Source organism: Pezoporus wallicus, unplaced genomic scaffold (genome assembly GCF_028554395.1).
Source record: "Pezoporus wallicus isolate ANWC-B61680 ecotype Strahan unplaced genomic scaffold, APGP_CSIRO_Pwel_v1 scaffold_6446, whole genome shotgun sequence".
In the NCBI taxonomy this organism is placed as follows: Eukaryota; Metazoa; Chordata; class Aves; order Psittaciformes; family Psittacidae; genus Pezoporus; species Pezoporus wallicus.
Window position 1 is genome coordinate 7,293,240 of NW_026636264.1, and position 23,829 is coordinate 7,317,068.

Genomic DNA, 23,829 nt, shown 5'->3' on the forward strand with positions numbered 1-23,829 from the left:
AAATTTTGCTTTTTTTGAAGACAAAAATATTCACTCTTTGATTTCAGGATAGGATGGCTCCAATATGGAACATGGTCGGTATCAGCAGAGTCTATTCTGTGTATGAATAGATGGAATTTTATAAATCTCCTCTCCTACTGAGATAAAGTACCCATTGTTTTTCCAGGTTCGGCACTGTAGGGCACAGTGACAGAAGAGTGAAAATACTCACAGTATTTGTGGGGAAAATAACAGCTTGCAGTGGAGTTACTGTGACACATTTCTTTATATTCTGATGCCATGGCTCTGAGAAAGACAAAAATATCTTTACAAGATTTGCAACATCTCTGTCAGTTACCTATACAGCTGGCTGGTTTTATGTTTAGGAAAATGATAACTTGAGCTTGACCCACAGGTATTGAATTGAGAGTTTCATATCTGAAAGAAAATTCATAGAAATACGTGGACAAAAACCTGTTGTTTTGAGAGGAATTCACTAGAGTCAGATGCTGAAAGGAATTAAAATTGCCCCTTATTTGGGTTTCAGCCAGCAATCCACATGGAGGCACTTTGAAGTTTTGTGACCTGTTTGCTCTGCATTTCTAATTGGTAATTCAGTGTATCAACTGACATAATTAACCCTAAACCTCTAGAATACTATTTTGTTACATGATATTTTGAAAGAGTAAGAACTCTTTTCAGTTATCTCCAAAAATCTGTAATGTCTATGATGTTCAGCTATAATTAATAATAGAATTTAGGATTTTAGTTTTATGAATTCTTAAATAATTTACTCAGCCCCTGGCCAAGATGAAGGATCTGATTTGAAATTGAGTCTTCTTTCACTGTTCCCAGCCTCCTGGGCTGGCATTTCTAAAAAAATAACTTGGTACGTTCCTACATGTTTTCTAGAAGCATGTTCTGAGGGTTGTACGTATTCCTCTTTCACACTGTGGTAGGGGAAAAGAAATTGAATGCTATGTCCAGTATATGAGAAGCTAGGAAATGCTTTTCCTAGGAAAGTATAAGTATTATATTTTTTGTTATCAGTCCTTTTCTCCTTTGTGACAAGTGTGCTACATAAAGTCCTATTTTATCATTTCTGTATCAATACCATACTCCATCACATTATGATAATGATTGTTTCTGCAGAGTCACAAGGGGAAATAATGTGAATCACTGACCGAGTCCTCAGTGATTTCAGGTGACCCTGTATACAGACAGATACATGTTGAAGTATCCACAGTGTAACTAGTGTATATCTTGTCCTAAACCAAACCAATCTACAAAACACTCTCCAAAACTCTATAGCAAACCAAAGACTATAGTGAAAAGGATCAGAAACCAGAAAAAAACAAAGAAAGCAAAACCGAAACCCACTTAAGTTACAGAATGAGATTCTGAGCATTTAGAAGACCATGTCTTGATCTGCATGCCTTGGTCTGTGAAAGGGGAGGAAATATATTATGTCAAAATGCACAGTGAAAGTGTATTAAGGAGAGACTCTAGCTTATAGAAGAGTCCAAACTTTAAAGGTTATGGCCTTGTTTTTACATATTATTTTTAATTTCCCTGATTCATACTTTCTGACCTATCCCTTCTCTGTAAAGAGATTGGGAATTTTAAGTGTCATTTAAAGATTTTATTGGATCATTGTTACATGGCAATGTCATAATAGCTTCCAGCATTTGTGTTATCAGTTCAACCATAGTCAATCCTACTTCCAAGGGAGATTTTAGTACATGTACGTAAAAGACTATTTTTGTCCCTTTTGAGGGGTGGAAGGGAGGGCACTAGTAGTTCAGTCTTTTAAATTTTCTATTTTTTGAACAAGGCATATATTAACATTACTTTCTTCAGTATCTTTACTTCTTTTCTGGGTATGTCTCTTTCTGGCATCTTGTCTCCTAACCCCATCTTCATTTGTGAACACAAGAATAATGCATTTAAAAGGACACTGTCAAGGTACTTTATCATTTTTCAGCTCTGCTTTATTGTGTGTTGTTTATGACTGTTCCTTCCTATCTTGAAATAAAATCTTTCCCCATGACAGTTACCTGTTCTTTTTGTGGTTCAAGCAAAATAATTGGTCATTGAAGTTAATCTTATGAGGCTGATGCAATATTTTATCTAATAAAAGATAAATTAATTTTATTGAGTGAGAAAAGTAATGAATGGCATGGGTTTGTGAAACAATATAATAGAGAAAGAAGATCTAATTTTGTGCCTGCTAACCTTGACAGTGCTCTTTTAACAGTATCTTCTTTTTACATTTGTCTAGTTCTCTTACTGTTATCTGTATTTGAGACCTTAGAATTGCATCCTTGGCTACATCCTCTTACACTGTGTTTCTGTAAAAGCTGACTGTAAGGTCAGAAAAAATCTGACTTTGATATTGAAACAAGTGTAGCAAAAATGTGAATACAAATAACTTATCTTTCTGCTTTCCCCTCCCTTTTCCAGACCACAGATTGTTACACATTTCAGCTGAGATCCATGACACTTGCTTTCAATTCTTTCCAGGGAATTTTGGCAGAGATACTGTCTTAATCTAATATTGAAAAGTATTTTTCTGCAGCTGCTAACCAAGTGAGCAAACTGAGACTTTTACTATTAATACAGGCACTCTCAAAATAAATAATTGCTAGAAGTTCAGCCTTGTGTGAGCTTGTATAGAACTTCAATTTTTTAAGTGTCACTCTAAACCATTTTAAAGTTGTTCTTATCCGTGACATCCTGACAAATTGAGGACGTATCCATTAAAGAAGTCAGGAAGGAGATGAAGACCCTATACAGAGCTATAGATATGACTTTTTGAGGCCTCATGAATTTTTTTTTTAAGGGAAAATATGTTGGGAAAACTGCACAACAATTGTGCTAAGCTGAGTATCACATCAGCCAGAAACCAGAATTCTTTAGTCATAATTCACTTCTCACGATGATTTAATGTTTTTAGTATAAAAATCTCATTGTCTTTGTTGCCATATAAAGATGACTAGCATGTAAGAAATTCAACAACTATAGTACATTTTTCCCTTGATTACCTATAACAGACATAGATGCCCCCAAATAATTACAGATTTATTTCAAAACACTGAGTTAAAAATACATGTATGGTGAAACTGGTAGATTTACCCACTGAAAATAGTAAATAAGTAGGAACTTTTAAAGGTGACTGCCAGTATGGCATCATAGTAAACAACTTTTTCCAAATGTTTGTTCCTGAATGTTATTGAAATACGTATTTATCTGTGTCACTGTTCTTTTCTATACATTTTTGAAGAAGGCAACGCAATATCCTTGTGTTTCGTAACCTCTGTTGCAGCTGGGGAGGATAATGCGTGGACCATTTATGAAGTTTGTAGCCCATGCAGCCTCTTTCACCATTTTTCTTGGTCTGCTTGTCATGAATGCAGCTGACAGATTTGATGGCACCAAACTTCGACCTAATGAAACGACAGGCAACGTAAAACAGCTATTTAGGATGAAAACATCGTGTTTCTCATGGATGGAGATGCTCATTATTTCTTGGGTAATAGGTAAAAAGTAATTTTCACTTAAATTTGTCTTGCTATGGTTCAATGAAGCTGGATCCAATTTAATCCTTTGCTATTAATTTTATGTGTAAAAATTGCAACAAAGGGAGTTTATTCATCTGACTACATTCCCACACAGGCCTTGTATTTTTTACTGGATGTCAGTGGGATTTACATGTGCCTAGCTAATCACAGCCATTCAGGTTAGAGACTTAGGTGAAATCTACGTTGTCTCAATATAAATATGTTCAGTTTTATGACTATCAAAGGAAAGCATCTGTGAGTTTTCTGTTTTGTTTTAGCCAGGCTGTGTCAGCCCCCAAGTGGAAGGATTTCCATGTCATGGGCCAAGTTTTTTGTGTCCAGTTGTCTCTTTCTTTTTCTCGTATTTTGCAAGTATGCCAGCAAATTGATAGTGTGTAGCTGGATGTGTTATCGACAAAAGGGAAGAAGAATATAGCCCCTGAACATTCAGTGGTAGATTTTTTTTCCCAAATTAAGGATGAAATTAATATTATGAATAGTACTCTGAGCTGACCTCTTCAATTTGGCAATGTAGTACTATTCAGCATCAGAACTTGAACCTAAGCATGTACCCTCAAAAATATTTTACCCGTCTCATTCTTATTTACAAGTCCAATACCATTTATACCAATGGACCACGTATTTTAAGGATCTGGGATCTGCTTGTTAGTTAAGACAGTAATATGGAAGAGTTAAATTCAACCTAAGTAAAAATCTGTTTCTATTCAAAAGCTTATTAATTTAAAATATTTTGCTTTTATGAGCTCTATGTGATTGAAATGGGAGCCATTTGTATGCCAGCTGATTCTTAGAGCTTTGAAAAACTGATAATCTTTATTTATTTCATCATAAAGCTATCTATAAAATAATATCATTGTGTATTATAGGAATAGCACGGCACTTAGATTTCCAAATAGTCCATAAATATCAATGTTTTCATCTGATAATAACAGAGTAAATAATAATTTCCCAATTTGAAGTTCTAGTTTTCTAATTCAATCTTTTTATTTATTTCTCTGTCATGCATAAGATGGTTTATGAAAAAAATGGTTCAATGCATGCAGATGTAGCATTGAATTTAGTTACTGTAATTAACATTATTGTTGTTCTTATCTGAAAATGATGAAAAGTTCCTTCAGACAATTTGGTAAGTGAAAAAATAGTGACATTGTTTCAATTCATTTTTTTATTGTCTCTCTTTAGAATCCTGTAGATGTAGTTCATGACTAAATAAATTTTATCTTGAAAAGGACAAGGATTTGCTCAATAAAAAGGGTACCATAAACTAATACTGTACTCCTATATTTTATTATGAAAGGAAAATTATTAGGAATCAGATACCTGTTCCCTGTTGAAGAAGCATTAGGTCTGATTCATACTTTCATGCTGTTTTTTCACATGTATTTGCAATTGCAGTAAAAGAGACTGTACTCAAGGTATTCTGCAAATAAGGAAATGAGAGTTCTGCTATTAGTTCTAGCACTGCTATATGATCATATCAGAACATTTCTGCTCTTCCCCTCTCCTCCTATCTCTGTAACAGATGGTGATACTCATATCCCATTATTCCTTTTGAGAGCTTTTGTAGTTGTACAGGAAAAAAAGTGATATGAAAGACTGTTTTTATTACTCACATGAGAAAGAAGGATTGGGATGTATATGAATTGGCAGGTTCAAGGATTTTAGTTTGTGTTCAAACTCCCACTGACCAAAATTGTTTTGCATTTGACTGCAACTTGGAGCATCTTATAGAAAATAAAATATCAGATAAATGTAACGATAAAAAACCACACTCTTTTCTCTGTTCTGTCTTATACAGGCATGATATGGTCTGAATGTAAAGAAATATGGTCTCAGGGTCCAAAGGAATACCTTTTTGAGTTATGGAATATGCTTGATTTTGGTATGTTAGCAATTTTTGCAGCATCATTCATAGCAAGGTTTATGGCATTTTGGCATGCATCCAGAGCCCAGAACTTTGTTGATGCAAATATGAAAGATCTGACAAGTCCAACACTGGAGCCCAACATAAAATACTACACCTTGGGTGAGTTAATTGTACATGATTAAGATTTAACTAAATAAACTGATGAAGATGAATTGATTTTCTGCCAATAATTTAGTTCTACAATATACTGCTAGATAATTCCCATCCCTTCTTCTCTTTCTCATCCCTATTATTTCATCGCAGTTCTCACAGCTCTTTGGGGACTGGTCTAGACATCAGGTGCTGAAATGATCTAAGATTGAAATAACCCCACTGTCATCCCCCATTTTAAATATTATTATAACCCAGGTCATTTGATCTGTTCAGTTACACAATGCTATCCTGCAAACACTTGTGTTGGTACAACTGTAAATATGATGTACTATAATGCAGGGGCAGAACTAAGCAATGAAATGCAGGAGTTTCTTAAACCCGTTTTGCCAACATAACCAATATTTGCCTTTGCTCAGAGACTTTTATATTATTTTAATAGTTCTCAATCCACTGTCTTTACCAATAAGAAATAAAAATGTTAAACTTGCGTAGAATATATGAGAAGTGTCTAGAAGCTATTTTGCCCAAATGAGGAAAAATTAAGTTCTGTTTACTGCCATCTTTGATCTTAGTTACCCATGAAATCTGAGGTAGAGCTAACACAGGTATGCCTGCTTATGTGAAAATGTGCAGTCTTTTGCCATACAGACATTTTCTCATTTGAATACAGTGTGTAATAGGCTTTGCAGTGAGGAGCTCAATAAACAAAACATGCACATACCTGTAAGAAACATGCAGCAGCTAACAAGGCAATGAAAATGCACCAACTGAGCCTTGTTGTGCCTAAAACCAGAGTAGTTTATTACTTTGTCAGGGTACATGAACATTGGCATTGCAGTAAATTCCTTGAAGAGTATAATTTTCTGATGTATGTAAGGTCGTTTTGACTAATGCTCAGCATCACTGGGTATGAATGTATTATAAAGCTGTACAAATAACTGACTTCTTATTAAATGGTTATGTGCTAATTAGCAGCTCAAATTACTATTTTTCCAAATGGCAGCCATTGTAGTATAAAGTATTCATTTATTTTGCTGGCTTTACAGTAGGGTAAACATGGATAACAGCATTCTGGGAGTAGAGAACCTATCCCAGGTTAACCTCTTCTCTTTGCCTGAAGCACAATAGTGAACTGGATTTAAGTGTCCCACATCATCAGGCAGTGCTTTAACCTCCAGCAAGGAAGGATTCTGGAGGATATTGCTTTAGATTTCTTCCTCTGACACTTTTCTGTAAATATTTCTTTAAGTACAGATTTGAACCTGAATTCTGTCCTCTGCAGCTGAGTGTGTTTCCTGTCAAAGACCAGTGTCACACTCACTCATTGATCTAAAGGGTGTTCAAGTAATTTGCACAAGTGGATTAGCTTCAACAGAAGAGATTGATAGAGATGACGATAGAAAAGGTGATAGAATGAGTGTTCAGTGTGTGCCAGGAAAGGGCCATAGCTGTTTCACTATGAGTAAAAAGATGAAATAAATAGAAATAGTAGAGAAAAATTATTGTTCCCACAGGTTTAGAGTTATGGAAGGCATTTAATGATTCCAAATCCTCACATCAAAACAATTTGTTTTGGGTAGCTAAAACAAATCACATTTCTAATTTAATGTATTCAATTGACACTGTAAGGTGAATTTTACTTAAATTCTCTAGCAGGCTGGGATTCAACTCCCAGAAAGTTACCTCAGTGATCTTACAGCCCACATTTATAATCAGTGGAGATCTAATCAATACAGTCAGTGAAGCAGTGAAATGTTTCTAGTGCTACCTGGCTCAATTCAGTTGGTTAAACATAAGTGATTAGTACTGTTTGACTCACCCAGGGTTTCTTCCAGTTTTGTCCAGTTGCTATTCCAAAAAGACCTCCCATAGGTCTGTACGGATATCTTGAAATGCTAACGGAAATTCTCATCTTTTGTTTCTAGCCAGAATAAACTGGGATCCATCTGATCCTCAGATCATATCTGAAGGCCTGTATGCAATTGCAGTAGTGTTAAGTTTCTCCAGAATAGCCTACATCTTACCAGCTAATGAAAGCTTTGGACCACTGCAGATATCACTTGGCAGAACTGTGAAAGACATCTTCAAGTTCATGGTGATATTTATCATGGTGTTTGTGGCTTTCATGATAGGCATGTTTAATCTCTATTCCTATTATCTGGGGGCAAAACAAAATGAAGCATTCACAACGTAAGTACAGCTGATTAAACTATGATGATTGTGGGCTGGTTTTATGGAAAAACAGTTGCTTGCATTGATGTATTAAGTTTAGTAATTATTTTATAAGATTTGTATCTCTTAAGCATTGATTAAGTAGTCATTTTCTCTCTAGTGCTTAAAGGATATATTTGAAATCAGAGCTTGAGCTTCTGATCCTAACAATACCATAATAAATTGGGAAAGACAGGCTGGGAAGCTGAGATATAGTTGCCCTTTATGTGAGAGAACAGCCAGAATGCCTCTACATTTGCCTAGGGATAGATGAAGAGCCAGTGTGAGCTTACAGGTCAGGACTAGAAGGCAGAACAGCATGGGTGATATTGTAGTGGATGTCTGCTACAGAATGCATGATCAGAAAGACAAAGCAGATGAGGCCTTCTTCAGACAACTGGAAGAAGACTCACACTTGCAGAATCTGGTCTTCATGGGGATTTTTAACCACCCTGATACCTCCTGGAAGGAAAGTACAGCAGGGCACAAGCAATTGAGGAGGTCTCTGGAGGGCATTGACAATAACTTCCTGATACATGATCAAGGAGCTAATGTGGAGAGGAGCTTTGCAACACCTGACTTTTACAAACAAGGAAGAACAGGTTGGGTATGTGAAGGTTGGGAGCAGCTGTGGCTAACCTTGAGATTGCAGAGTTCAGGTTCCTGAGAAGAGAGAACAAGGCAAATAGCAGGACTGCAGCCCCAGGCTTGAGGAGAGCAGACTTTGGGATTCTTCAGGGAAGACTCTCATGGCATAAGGCCGTGAAGAGAAGGGCAGTCCAGTGAAGATGACTGATTTTCAAGAATGTCTTTTCAGTGCTCAAGATTGGTCCATCTCAATGGGCAGCAAATCAAGCAGAGGTGTCAGGGGGCCTGTGTGGTTGACCAAGAGTTATAGGCTGGTTGTGATAGACCAGCTGGTTGTGATGCCAATCAGAAGGACCTTGAAAGGCTTGAGAAGTGAGCTGCAGGAACATTGTAAAGTTTAACATGGGGAAATGCCACATCCTACCCCTTAGAAGGAAGAACGCCATGCATCAGGACAGGCTGGGGATTACCAGCTGAAAAGCAGTTTGGCAGAAAAGGAGCTGGGCATCCCAATGGACCATGGCAAAGCCTCCTGAGCTGCACTAGGCTCAGGATGCTCATAAAAAAACAGAAGTACCTCAGAGCCCTTCACAGATGGGCATATGTCAGATGATCTGGCAGTGCAATCTGTAATAGCACTCCATATTGTTCCCAGGGTTGTTCAAGGATTTCAGGACACAGGCTGGGGAGCTTGTGGGACGGCATTCTGCCTGTGAGGGAGTTTGGTACAGGTAGGTCAGAGTGCAGCACAGCCCCTCCCTGCAGCACATGGGAGCAAGGCTGGTTCCTCCATCACGTGCTGCTGACATCTGTAGTTGAAGCAGACTAATCACTGCAGTGTGATACACATGAGAAAACATTTGTACTTTAGTTCAGACAATTCTGTATAGTCTTAAGGGTTAAAAAAACCCCATAAATCTAATTCCTTTTTTAAGGACTGCCTCTCAATAGTTTCCAATGGCAATAACCAAGTCCATCTTGGGAGGAGAAAATATATTCCTTTTTTTTTTTTTTGACTATTTCCTGACCTGCTCTTTTTTTTCCTCTCCACCGTAAAAATAGAAATTCTGAACTTACTGTCTTTCAGGGGTTATTTGGCATACATTTGTCATGCCTCTCCTTTCTAGATGTGATTTTAAGATAAATCACTTCAATGGAAACATTCTTCTGTGTGCTCTGCAGCTCTTGCCTTCTTCATGTCTGGCTGTCATGATCTTCAAGCTATTGCTGTTATGAAGTATACTCAGCCAGGAAGCAAACTTGGCTAAGAGGGAAAATAATGTTTCTTTTTTCAGTATTATTAGTTCACACAGTAGATAAAGTACCTAAAGCTACAAAACAGTAAATTCACAACTAAGAATTAGGGGGAGTTAACTTTTTTTTTCTTAACAATAACATGATAAAATCCAAATTTTGCTTTGCAATGCTACGTCTGCATTTTTAGACATGGGGATCTGAGATCTCTTCATCAAAGCAAGAGAAAGTATGTCTTCAAACAGATGGAGATAGACAGGAGAAAGTACCTCAGAGGTTTGGATTTATCTTTATGTGTGCATATGTATATATATATATATATATATATATAAGCTGATTAAGAGGAAATACATGTATCTAAATGAACTAACCTGAAAAAATCAGTATGCCCACACCATGGCTTATTGCCTTAACCCTGGATTGGTGGTACAGTGAGAACTCAACTGGATGTTTAAGGTCTGTGAGACCCATTTTTTGGAAAATGCTGATTTTCAGTCAGATCCCGTCTTCTTCCCAGTTTCAGAGTGTCAGTCCTATTAATGGTGAAATAATTCAGTCTGAGTGAACTAATGGTGCAATTAAAATAACATATTTACAGGTTGATTATTTTTATTTAGATTCACATTACCAGCAAGAGCATAGCATATAGATTAAAGTAGTTAACAAGTGAATCGTTGTAATATTCTTTTGAGAATGTGTATGTAATTCCTAAATGGAATGAGATGGTTTTATTGTCAGTCCTAAATATTAGGAATCTCACATTATGAAACAGCCTGTACCTATGAAATTAGATAGTCTGCTTGTTCTGTATATCACTGTGGTAGAGTTCTACATTATAATGGAACTATTTGTACACTGTGTAAAAACGGTAACTGGCAATTTGAACAATAAGAATATACAGCTTTTCTTCAGTAACATATGTGTCTGTTCAATTTCTCCTTTCAGTGTTGAAGAAAGTTTCAAGACATTGTTCTGGGCTATATTTGGACTCTCAGAAGTTAAATCAGTTGTCATCAATTATAAACACAAATTTATTGAAAATACTGGTTATGTCCTTTATGGAGTCTATAATGTTACCATGGTCATTGTCTTACTCAACATGCTTATTGCAATGATCAACAGTTCATTCCAGGAAATTGAGGTAAAAATTACATTTATTATGAAATATCACCACATTTACTGTTACAGCTAATTGTCAAGATCTGAAAATTTTCTTGCTCACATTTTATTTAAGAAAAATAACACATATTATTTCTCCTATATAATAGGAGAAAATACCCATTCCTCAGTACATTTATATTATAAAATACCTGGAAATTACCCTGCTGCATGTGCTTGCAATACTAAGAACTAGACTGGACTAAGAAATTGCTGTTGTACTATGTTATGTTCCTGAAGAGGAAGGGTTATATCGTGCGACTGTGAATCTTTCATTCGCCTCAGTTGTGGTTATTACATAAATACAATTCCTAAGTAATAACAATGAGAGGGAGTAGTGCCCCTATGCTGCAGGGATGTTCTTGTTCCTGTGCCTTGATCTTGCAAGCAGGTCTATAATACATTGTATTCTTCTTTTATTTAAACAGCTGTTGCTCTAGTCCTCTGCTGTGAACAAAACTTTACAGAGTAACCAGCAGGGCTACTGAAAATCAGGATGAACTTTGCATGCCATGGAAAACAAAGGGCTAAATCATTATCATTGCTTAGAAAAAAAGGAATCAGATCTCCAGAAGTTAGGCCATCCCAACCGTCCCCAGGTGACACCTTTGACACAAAGTAGCAGACTTAGATTTGACACCACTCTGGTCCCAGGTTCTGGTCTCTGGGTTGCAGCAGTGGTGCTGTCCAGCTTGAGCAAGAACAACATGCGTTCTTGAGGGAGGCTCAGATTCTTCTGACTCAGGAGGCCACGGAACAAGCTATCAGGTTCAGAGCAATAAAAAACCAGGCTATTATCCAAAAGTGTTGTGACTGGATACAAACAGCTTCTACAAAAAGCTACAGCAATATTGCGTTATGTTCTTGAACATGAGGTCAGTCCTGTCTGCAGGAAGCCGTCTTGAACTTTATAGGTAGGAATAAAGTGAGTGTTTTGGCTGTCATTAACGTTAAACATAAACCACTGTGATGATAGCATATTTGATTTAATTATATATTCCAGCAAGTAGAAGGAATTGGAGGAGAATCACCTTTTTTTTTATCATGTTTTAATTAACAGAGTAAATTTTTAATTTAAAGTTCCAATACTGTGTCTTCTTCACAAACCAGATTATAGACTAATTGCTACAGAAGAGACCAGTACGATAAGAAATCAGAGTCTTATAGAGAGGTTTACATTTTTGTTATGTTAACATAGGGTTTTTCCATTTGCAGATGTGCCAGTGTTCCAAGCAGTTTGAGTGTTGCCATGAATCTCTAACTTGGGCATTGTACTGTGTTCTTTTAATTCAGAGCTTTTGTTCTTATCAGTGTGTTTACAAAGAGGTCTATCTCTGTGAATCCTGTATTGCAGACTGTTAGCACTCACTGTGGAGTAATCAGTGATTAAATCAAATCCACTTTGTTCTTATGTAATTGCGTTATTTTAAATGGGTTAATAAGAACAGTTCCATTCATTGAAATTCAGTTTTCACAGATTATAAACAAGTTCTTGATCTGTTTGAGATTAATTTCAGCCAATTACATTCAAAACACAAGATAAGGTTTAGCTAGAGCATCTTCAGTAGTCAAGGTGGTATTCACAGTTTATTAACAGCCATGTTTCTGTTTTACAGGATGATGCTGATGTAGAATGGAAATTTGCAAGGGCTAAACTTTGGTTTTCTTACTTTGAAGAAGGGAGAACTCTTCCAGTACCCTTCAATTTAGTGCCAAGCCCCAAATCTTTGCTTTATTTCCTACTTAGAATCAAAAAATGTATTTCTAAACCATTTCTGTGCCAAAAGAAGAGCTTTCAGGAAGATGCAGAGATGAACAAGGTAATCTTCTAATGTGTATACTGGCTGCTAATTTAAAAAAATAAAAGTTCATTTTTGTTGTTGACCTGTTCTCATGATTTTCCCAACACAGTCCATACTGAAGTCAGTCACTAGGTACAGACTTAAATTCTTACTTTGTTTTCATATGTACTTGTCTACATCTGCAATCAGTTCTAAGTTTAGAAATACCATTGTAAATTTACAGTTCTTCCTGCTTCTTGTCATGGAATCAGAAAATAATTCAGGCCAGGAGGGACTTCAGAAGGTCTCTGGTCAAACCTTTTGCTCACAGCTGGATCAACTCTGAGGTCAGGCCAGGTTGCTTAGGACCTCATACAGTCAGATCTTGGAAACCTCCAAGGATGGAGACTGCACAGTCTCTCTGAGCAGCCTGTGACTGTCCCTTATGGGCAATAAGTTGCTGCTTTTACCTCTCAGTTGAATATGTCCGCTGTCTTTCCTCTTCTGTCCTGCAGCACTGTGAAGACCCCAAATCCATTCCCTCAGTGACCTTCCCATTCACACTGCTATATGCTGTTAAGTATGTCCGAATCCATCTCACTTCTGAACAAGTCCATATTTCTCAGTGTCTCTTCACAGGAAAAGTGTTCCAGCCCCAGACAGCTTTGTGACCCTCTGCTGAACTTGCTGCTGTTTTTTAATACCTTTTGATCTGTCCCTCAGCTCCCCTTCTCCGGTCCTTTTCTGCCAAGCTGCTCCCCAGCCATTCTCCAGCCTGTGTTATTGAAAGAATTATTCCTTCCCATTTGTCCTTACCGAAATTCACAGGGTTCCTGCCAGCCTTGTCCTCCTGGATGACATCCCTGCCCTCAAGACTGTCAGCTCCACACTTCCTCCCCCCAGTTTGGCTTTCCAAACTTGACAGGAGTGTGCTCCAACACCTCCTCTAACACGACCAGTTTTGTTAAAAATGTTTCAAAGGGTATGTCCTGGGACAAGACCCCTATATTACCTTCTAAGCACAAGCACCCAGCCACGATTTTGCCCATCTAGTTATCCACCCATCCAGGCAGTAACATCCTAATGTGGGTACAAGAATATTCTAGGATACAGTGTTAAAACTCTTGCTAAAGTCAAGGTAGATGACATCTCTAGCTCTTCCCTCATCTGCAAATGCAGTCATTTTATCTCAGAAAGCCATACAGATGATTAGATCGGTTTGACTTTTCATAAATCCACATTTACTTTTCGCAGTCATAATCTGCTTTTCCATGTGTCCTGAAATGTGCTCCAAGAGTACTCAATACATCCTTTTGCCAGTTACTGAAGGGACGTTGAGTGAACTGTATTTACAAAGGGCATCATTTTGACCTTTTTTAAAGATGGGTTTGATGTTTGTCTTCCTCCAGCCTTTTTGGGACCTCTCCCAGTATTGTCTTTCAAAGACAATGGTGTATTTGCAGGGACTTCATCTGCTCTCTCAGCATCCATCAATGCAGCCCATTGGGTCTAATGGACTTGCCTGGGTCAAGTTCTCTCAAGTAACCCCTGACTTGACCCTCTCCACAGCTGCTTGCTCTCCTTTTCGAGTACCTCCACTAAGTGCAGAGACCTGGTAGACTGTTGGTGAAACCTGAGGCAAAGAATGTGCAAAGTCGCTGAGCGCTTGCTGAATCTGCTGTCAGTAAATCCCCTGCCCCACTGAGCAACAGGCCACATTTTTCTTGTTCAGCCTTGTGCTGCTATTTTAGCAGTACAAGCTCTTTGTACTGTCCTTGCAAATGTGAGCTTAAGATGAGCTTTGTCGTTCCTCACACGTCCCTCTCATGCCTGGGAAGGGTTTATAAATTCCTCCTTTGTCATGGGTTGACCCTGGCTGAATGCCCAGCACCCACCAAAGCTGATCTGTGACTGCCATCTTCAGCTGGACAGGGGAGAGAAAATGCAACAAAAGACTCATATGTCAAGATGAGGACAGGGAGAGATCACTCACCAATTACCACCGTGGGCAAAACAGAATCGACTTGGGAAAATCAGTTTAATTTATTACTCATCAAATCAGAGCTGGGTAATGAGAAATAAAACCCAATCTTTCCCTCAGCCCTCCCTTCTTCCTGGGCTCAACTTCACTGATGAATTCTCTAACTCCTCCCTCCACAGGCAGCGCAGGGGTGGTGGGAGCTGTGGTCAGTTCATCGCACATTATCTCTGCCGCTCCTTCCTCCTCAGAGATCTCCTCATGCTCTTTCCCTGCTCCAGGGTGTGGTCCCTCCCACAGGAGACAGTCCTCCATGAACTTCTCCAGTGTCAGTCCTTCCTTCCTGTCTCTGGCTGCTGTTGCACAGTAACTCTTTCCTCTTAAGTATGTTACTCTTGGCCAGTGGTGAGTCTGCCTTGGGGTCAGCTTGCGTTGGCTCTGTGGGATATGGGGAAGCTTCTAGCAGCTTCTCAAAGAAGCTGCCCCTATAGCTGCCCCCACTACCGAAACCTAGCCATGCAAACCCAATACAAGCCCATTGCTGCTTCCTCTGAGAGTGCCACTGCTTTTTATTGTGAAGCGTTCTGTTATATTTTATTTACACAAGTGCAGTAGAAGCACTTGAATTGATTCATTGCTGTATCTCATGGGCTTTTTTAAAGAGTTTGTAGTCAGTCTGGTTTTCCTGCAGTGTCTTGATATGAATCAAATTAATTTCTTTAGGAGAACATGGGACATAACACATGGTGTTAGGTGGTATTTGAAGTGTAAAGACTAGCACTGTCATAACATGTTAAGGAAGAAGAGTTTTGCAAGACAGCTGATCAGAGATAGTAAATACGAATTTGAACGTATAGTAACATTCACACAAAAAAGAAATTACAGCTTTGTCATGGTGGCAGAACAAATGTGTCCTTTATGGAAACTTTAACATGGAAGGATCTTTGTTAAAATAGGCAGTAGTCTAAGCAGAGGTCTTCTCAAGGTAAGGAGTTCTTGAGTCTGTAGTCAATAATCATTCATTATTAGACTGGGGACCAGTAAAGAATTTACATGCATCTGTCAGCGCTCTGTCACCAATGTGACAAGTGCTTTTACCATCACAGTTATCAGTTGAAGAGTAAAGAAAAGAAACTGGTTGCAGTCCTGGGGAAAAATACGGTGCCTATAACAAGCTTTTGCCTCTGGTTAAGTTCATAATAGTCTATAAAAACAAACACAGATACTACAAACACTGTCGCCGAAGTCAAGATTCTTATTAACCTCAGATGTCTCGTATGTGCTACCAGTTATTTTTCTAGCATTTCACAGGTCTCACGTAATTTTTTGAGGGAAGTTTATTCCTCATGTATTTAACACTCAATGGACGTGAGACTGCATTTGCTGAAGTTTTTGATGACTGACATTTGCAAAACTTTTCATCAAGCTACTTGATGCCCATCAATTTCCCAGCTTCCATGAGTGATAAAGACATCACTGAAAAATCATGGCTTTAAGGAGCTGCATATAAACTTCAAATTGAGTGTTGGCAAGAAACAACAAATCAAAGGGTTTTTTTTTACTTTTTCCTAATTCACTTAATTTGTGACTTTGAAAGCACTGAGTATGTTAGAAGCTTATTTTTAATGACTTTTTAATATGAATTTTATGTGGCTGTAAAACAGATACTCTTTAAAATCTCGTTCTTACACCCTAAGGAAAGAAGCTGTATTTTTTCATTACCTTCCAAAATGGTATTCAAACATAACAATTCATATATTAATGCTTTCTGCTCACTGCAGATTGCAGTATAGCTAATGCTAAGTGAAATATGCTTACTCTCTAGCCAAAGAAGCTATAAAAGTTTAAATCAAAAAAAAAAAAAAAACAACAGAAAAAAGCTTTTACAGTGAAAACCGTAATAAAGCAGCTGAACCACACCTATTCATTCCTCAGCTTTTCCCTATGATTCTATGACTTGATACTACCAGAGCATTACACTTTTAATTGCCTTTTGGACCACCACATACTGTGGGGCTGACTTTATCTGGATCTATCAGATGCTGCCATCCTTCACACTTCTCAAAAGTAACTAAAGTGTTTTCGTGTCACATTTTGACCCACTGTTGATGATTCGCTATTGTTGAGTCTGGTTTACGTCATTGTCTCAAAGGCATTTGCAGGCTTTTTGGGTTTTGACTTTGGACTCATCCTGTGGTGAGCTGAGCAGATTGGTGCTGCTGTGAGTGCTGAGTAAGAAGCTACTTCTGCAAGGAGCTGCTATAAACTCAATGAGCTGTGCAAAGAGATCTGGAAATACCAGACCCAAGATCTGTTGGGTGTTTCTGTGCTAGTAAATTAAATGTGACAGAGAGCTTATCTGGGCACTAAGGCAAATTCTGGAATGGCTTGCCCCTATTCAAGTAGTTTTCCTCCCCAAGTAGGGTTGCTGCAAGCTATCATCCCCAGACCACTCCGTTTGCTAAACTGTGCAAAAGGAGGCAAACAGTTGCTCTCGTGCAAATCCTACTTGGGAGGACACTAAAAGTTTATGGATAGAAGATATTGGATGGCAATGCCCAGAAATGTTAACACACACTTGAGTTTACTGATTCACCCCCAGCCTGGGGGTCTTTCTCCTGCAGAGCCTGCATTCTCTCAGTGCAAAAGCAGGAGCAGCACCAGGGTGAGTGTAAAGGCAAGAATTAGGATGTGAAGGGCAGAAGTTCTGCCCCTAAAGCCAGCTCTGCCCTCATTACCTTTGGCAGAAAATGAAGCCAGATGCCATCAGTGCTAGACAGCAGGTGATTTACATAGCTGTGTTCAAAGTGTAGCACACCAGAAACTAATTTCTTGAGACATATCTACATACAATAGCAAAGGCTGTGAAGATGTTTTCTTTCAGGCTGTTGGTTAAAACTTGCAGATTTCTTCTGTTTTAGGCTAGAACTGGTGTTTTAAAAATCAAGTGAACAAGAAACTCAAACAAGGGGAGAAATAAATGAAGAAAAAGGAAAGTTTTAAAGAAACTCTTTGAGTTTTATTCTAGATTGAAAAGCAGCCTCATGAATTAGAAAGTTTATGGTTTAAGTGTTGCAGAACTTGTTCATCTTCCTAAGCTAAAAACTGATGATGTATTTAATACTTTTTCTTAAAACTTGGCCCTTCAGAATAGAAATAAGGAAGAACTGGTTATTGAAAGAACTTTAAACTCTCACTCAAACAATAAAAAAATGTTAACTTTTGCTTACCTGGTATAAAACAGTTTCTGAAATATTCAGAAGTGATCTCTGGTTATGGGAGAACAAATTTTGAGTCCCTTCCTTCTGCCCTTCTCCTGGCATTGCAAGTTGCCAGCTGCTTCTGAAACTGGGGTTTAAGAACTTAACAAAGTGCTCACATAACAGCTGCAGTACTTGCATTACTCTTTGATCGCATCGACTTTAAATAATGGTAGAGAAAGCAAGTTCAAAGAAGAAGGTGTTTTCTAAGAGCAGTGATCCCTGTATGCTGCATTGCTTCTTTCACACAGCTCCTGGAGGAGAGTTATTTTTGTTAGCGTTTATATCCTGGTTTTATTTGAATTGCATATTTTCTCCTCCTGTTATTCATGTGAAAATGTTCAATAGATTGTAACTTAAAAAAAAAAAAAAGAATTCTAGTTCAGTCATCAATGTGACAGACTGAGTTTAGTAGTAATTTTGAGGAAAGGAAAAAGCCATAGGCATGAAGCTTAAAGAGATTGTAAAAATTTTGTGTAAAAATGAAGTTACAATGAAATCTTGGCAATCTCTGCCACCAAGTGGCCATTCAGCAAAGTACAGCAGATGTTCTGTGTTACTGCTACACTTAAGCAGGTTTAGTGGAGTGATTGATACAAGTCTAATTTATGTGCCAACTTCCAAGGTGCTGTAGCTAAGTAAAAATAAATTATTTTGTTCAAAAAATAAAGAATATTGAAGGGTCTAACTTAAAATAAAAATACTGCAGTGTGTCTGGTTTTATAGGCTTGCTCTTTGTCACAACTAATTTCACCATGTGTTACTGATTTTGCTATTTCTAGTGAAAATCAGGTTCTAGTTAAGCACTGGATTAACTTTTGAAGTGAACCAATGTAACATAAATTTGAAACCAGTAACCAGCATGACAGATTACATTTAAAATACATAATAAAAATAAAAAACCAACACCTGAAATTAATAAATAATAAAAATAATAAAATTAAATGCAGTTGCACATTAAATGTAAACTGGTAAGTAACAGGATCATGAATAGTATCACAGCTGCAGACTAAGTCCTGCTTATTCCTCATCCACATCAATCATGTTTTATATTTCACTTTCTTTTTAATTCTTCAAACTACTACTCATTGAACTGGACCCTTTATCAATCTAAAGTAATATTAATTTCACTTTGACAGTTGCCTTTCACTCTTACTGCAGCCTGGTCATTCAGCCAGCGCCTCAGTTCACCATTTTGTGATGCTTTAGTCCTCAAAGATGTAAATCAGTCATGAAGCCTGCAATTTTCATCCTTGGTGTTTCATCAGGGAGTGATACCCTTTCAGTATATTTAGTAAAGAAGATGCTACTCAGAAATGTCAGCTGATAATTTTGTGGTCCCTGGCATGACCTGAATAACAGATTACGTTCAGCCATTAGTGCAAGTGAGTGGAAAAGCAAACACCTTGTGTATTTTGTGGTCGTGTAGGTGACATTAGATATGGGCAAGTGCTATGAAAGAAAGGAAAAGAATAATGCAGCTACCTCTCCTTCTTCCTTGACTTCTCCCACACCATGCCCTGACTCCTTCATCCATTGCCTATGAAGCTGTGGTGCACCTGTGTTGCCCTCCTCCTAATGTGGGTCCTCCTCCTCTGCAGAGGGAAAGGCTGTGAGGAGGTGTCTGCTCTGCTTTGATCATTTGAGCATGTTTAGGAGTAGGTGAGAGGCAGAATAAAGGGAGTAAACTTCCCAGTTCTCACTTTCCTGCATCAAAGTCTGAAAGGGTTTGTTTCATGAGCACTTTACCACAGTAATCGAATACTTCCCAAATTGAGTTTACAGTTAGTGTTCTGTCATATGATATATGCATGAGGTAATTTAACCATATTGTGCTTCTATTTATTTTGCACTGTAAATTATGTTTCCATTTCAGCTTGGTCAAAGGAAACAATCCAGTATAAGAAGCTCAGATGAAATCCACTTAAACAGTTTAAACAATCCTCCAAGGCAATACCAGGTAAAAAAAACAATTTATTTTTAAATGAGATCATGTATAGAACTGGCAGACTGACAGCATGAGGACAGTGTTGCATTTATGTTAAATAATATGAATCAAGAATAAATCCACAGACCTTGTATATATAATAAATAAATGCAATTATTTAGGCATTTGCAGTACAACCAGGATATTTTTCTTCCCTTGTAGCTTATTAAATACTACCTTTAATGTGCAACATTTTAAAGCTCTTGAAAAATGTTTTTAATTTTAGAGGCAGGTTGAGTCCTCAACTGCACAGTGTGAATTAGAAAAAACAAAATGAATCACAGAATCTTCCTGCTCCATCTGCTGAAGCTGCTTAGGTTATTGTGTCACATCTTTATACACCAATACTTCATGCACTGCAAATACCTTTCAGCCTTTATGCTGTCAGTACAGTCTGTTTATTCTTTGTCTCCCCAATAACTGTAGTGCAAACCTCTGTGTAATTAAGTATGAAACACCCAGCACAGTCCACGTAAAGCTCAGCTATTCTGGTCCAGAGGCTTCTCCTTTCCTTCCTGTAATACTGCAAAGCTGGTAGAAAGCAAGAAGCAAGACCTGCCTGGGCCAAGATCATTTGAATGCCAAAGGGTGCAGAAAATAAGTTCTTTAAGACAAAAAAGCTTTTCCCTTTGGGCAGGGTAGCTCAGCTCCACTCTTACATTGTGCAGCTTCTGCGCAAGTCTTTTCTAAATACTCTAAAACCAGCCAATTTCATTATACAGTGGCAGATATTAAGATTACAAATGTATCCCTAAATGTGAGAATGTGCGGCTTTGTATTTGAAACATTCTTGTATTATTAGAATAAACAGTACAGCTGCTGACCCTGCAAGCATGACTGTAGTGGTGGTCTGGAATCATTAATCATGGACGATTCACTTCACAACCACCTCTGGTGAAGTCTGTTACTGTGGAGACAAAACCAGACATATAAACATGTGTATATTTTGTGTCTTGTAATGAAAACCAAAAAGTATTGTGTTGTCATGGGTTGCATCATATGAAAATACTAAACCCAAAGTATTCTACAGAAATACAGGAAAGACAGATCCTCAGAGGTAATTAGATACCTTGATCTTACTCAAGTAATTTGAAGTAATGGGATAATCAAGGGCAGAATCCATTTTTCCTGGAACGGTGAAGTTTACATTGGAATTTCCTGGCCTAGGTTCCACTTGTTATTAGCAGAGAGGGTAGTCATTGTAATAGTGTGATTTGTTTGATTCATTTTAGTTGTCTGAGATGAACTTTGCTCTCAGGTTTGCTTTTTCTGTCCACAGAAGGAATTAAAGGTGACTACCGCAGATATGTATATTTACATTAGAAAGTAACTGTATTTGGTTAAATGATTCCCAGCTGAGATGCTTAAATGACAGTTAGAATTGTGGGGCCCATTTTCTCCAAGCCTAATGTTAGGAAAAGTTAACTTATCAAATATAATCTAAAAAAAAAAAAATTAAAATAAATTTATGGCAAAAGGGTTTAGCAGTTAGCGCTGCTAATCATCTTCTGGTAGCAATAAAGGCTAGATGGTTTCACCTACATGGAGATCAAAGCTGCAGAGGTCTTTATTAATCATTCTGATAGACTTCAGTATTAGATTAAGCTTCGTGAATGATAACATTTGTAAGATGTGTTTAGTTTTCTAACTTTCATGTAAATATATGTGCAGATTCATGCAGTTTAAATATGTACCATAGATGAAAGCAGAGATTTTTACATTACATTCCTTTTAACCTGGCAAGTCCTATGCTGAAATGTCTGTATGCAGCACAAGGTAAGAGAGCTCATATTTTAAAATGTCACTAGAAAGTCCAACTAAGAAAAGTATCTTTCTTCTCTGCAGAAAATAATGAAGCGTCTCATTAAAAGATATGTACTGAAAGCTCAGATAGATAAGGAAAGTGATGAAGTCAATGAAGGTAAGTTGATTAATTGTATGTTTGTCCTTAGCCAGAGAATCAAAACAAACTGAAGTGGCTACATATGCCACTTCAAAAATTGTTACCAAAATACTTAATCTGCCTGTCTGCTTGACAAGTTCAAGATGTAAAATTAACATGAAGTTAAGGAAGAGATGCAGCTTTCTGTCTCTGCTCTCCCATCAGAAACTACTAATGATCTAACCACTTCTTGTGGAAAGTGTTGCTATTTCTAATAATGACCACGCATTTCCCATGGTGAAGCTGCATTTAATGCAGCACTTGGTTTGTGACGCTCCTGTACATATTCCCCGTTGTGTGTTCTTATTGCTGATTCTTATCACTCTCTACAACTACCTGAAAGGAGGTTGTAGTGAGGTGGGTGTCAGCCTCTTCTCCCAAGTAACAAGGAATAGACAAGAGGAAATGGCTCCAAGTTGCACCAGGGGAGGTTTAGATTGTAGGTTAGGAAAAATTTCTTCTCTGAAAGAGTTGTCAAGCATTGGAACGGGCTGCCCAGAGATATGGTAAAGTTACCACCCCTGGACATATTAAAAGACGTGTAGATGTGGCCCTTAGGGGCATGGTTTAGTGGTGGACTTGGTACTGCTAAGTTAACAGTTGCACTCAGAGATCTTCAGTCTTTTCCAACCTAAATGATTCTGTGATTCTGTGATCTCTCTTGCAGCAGAAGAGCAGATTCCATTTAACTTATCATTTGAGTTTTGTGAACTCATGTGATCTCTCGCACTTCTGCCTTCAGATTTGGTTCCTGAACTGTATTTTCATATTCCTATCCCTAAGTCACCATTCACCAATAAGCAGCAGAAATTGGCTTTTCGTGTTTCAGCAAAGAAATCCAGAGAAGGCTCTTGATAACTGTGAGATATTTGAATATGCTCATTTTTTATTGTGTTTCTTAATAGTGTGGTCTTCTAATGTCTGTTGCAGGTGAACTGAAAGAAATTAAACAGGACATCTCAAGTCTTCGATATGAACTCCTTGAGGAAAAATCTCAAAATTCTGAAGATCTGGCAGAACTTATAAGGAAACTTGGGGAAAAACTGTCAATTGACTCTAAGGAAGAAGAAAGCAAGAGATAACCTAAATGATGAAGAAATGCAACAGAACATTAACAGTTCACTTAAAGCCATATTTCTGTTTTGCTCAAGTCTAGCTCACATTTCTACAACAGATTCAGAAATTAAATCATTCCAATGCTTTATTGAAAAAAACAGAGTGGCAAATCCCCCATGTCTATGGCAGGGAGGAGATACCACTTGAGTAAAGATATTTATTCTTTACCTGCTGAAGAATACTCAATTTGAGATAATTTTAATATTCCATTTACCTCTTTTAGAATTCCAGTGGAATCTTGATAAGCCCAGTCATGAAAGATTAAAAGCATAAACCTTAACTTTTCCTACATTAACTGATTATTTTTGCAAATTTCCTTTTATAGATGTTCTTACATATATTTTAGTGAAGCAAAAGAAGAAAATTCCAGACTTTTACGTATTTATATCAGCATAAAATATTTAATTTTTCAAGCATTCCCAACTAGCAAAAAAAAGAAAAAAAAGCTGTATCTGCCTTTCTTACAAATGTAATAATTTATTTGAACTTTTCCTTGAAGAGGTAGATAGCAGAATGCTCACACACTGTGTTAACACTTTTCCCTACTTATCCTTGTCACCACTGGCGTATCCTGAAAGATACCTAAGTTCCAACGGGAGTTAGCACATTAGGAAAGAAATATTTTTCACCAAGTTTATGAAAAGCTATTGCTGAGGCCTAAAGAAAAATTATTTAATCAAAAATAATTAATCCTTGAAGTTCTAATCTGCTCCAGAATTTCCAAGTTCTTCAGCTTTTATGTGTTGAACTAAAACTCCCAAACTTCAGGGTAGGGTTTGGATATAAAGCCAGTAAGAGGTTTATTTAAGGTAGAAGATGCTAAAATATTAGATGCAAGACCTCTCTCTGAATTCTGGGAATGTCATACATTGGAGACCATGTATTCCCACAGTTAAACTTGTTTAAATCCTTGAAGTTTGTTCAGATCTATTGTTAGCAAACAAAACCATGTTATTGCAAAAGTTCATGAAATA

General features: G+C 37.5%; 1 protein-coding gene across 1 annotated transcript in view; it reads left to right on the forward strand.

Moving 5' to 3' along the window:
• TRPC6 (transient receptor potential cation channel subfamily C member 6) overlaps positions 1 to 23,289 on the forward strand; it is an 86,220-nt gene extending 62,931 nt beyond the window's left edge. Inside the window, exons 5-12 of the mRNA XM_057399768.1 lie at positions 3,305 to 3,518; positions 5,359 to 5,586; positions 7,506 to 7,770; positions 10,579 to 10,774; positions 12,408 to 12,611; positions 19,687 to 19,770; positions 21,643 to 21,718; positions 22,670 to 23,289. Of these exons, the coding sequence (XP_057255751.1) occupies positions 3,305 to 3,518; positions 5,359 to 5,586; positions 7,506 to 7,770; positions 10,579 to 10,774; positions 12,408 to 12,611; positions 19,687 to 19,770; positions 21,643 to 21,718; positions 22,670 to 22,821 (1,419 nt within the window). The 3' untranslated portion in view covers positions 22,822 to 23,289. The remainder of the gene's footprint in view (positions 1 to 3,304; positions 3,519 to 5,358; positions 5,587 to 7,505; positions 7,771 to 10,578; positions 10,775 to 12,407; positions 12,612 to 19,686; positions 19,771 to 21,642; positions 21,719 to 22,669) is intronic.
• The last annotated feature ends 540 nt before the right edge of the window (positions 23,290 to 23,829 follow it).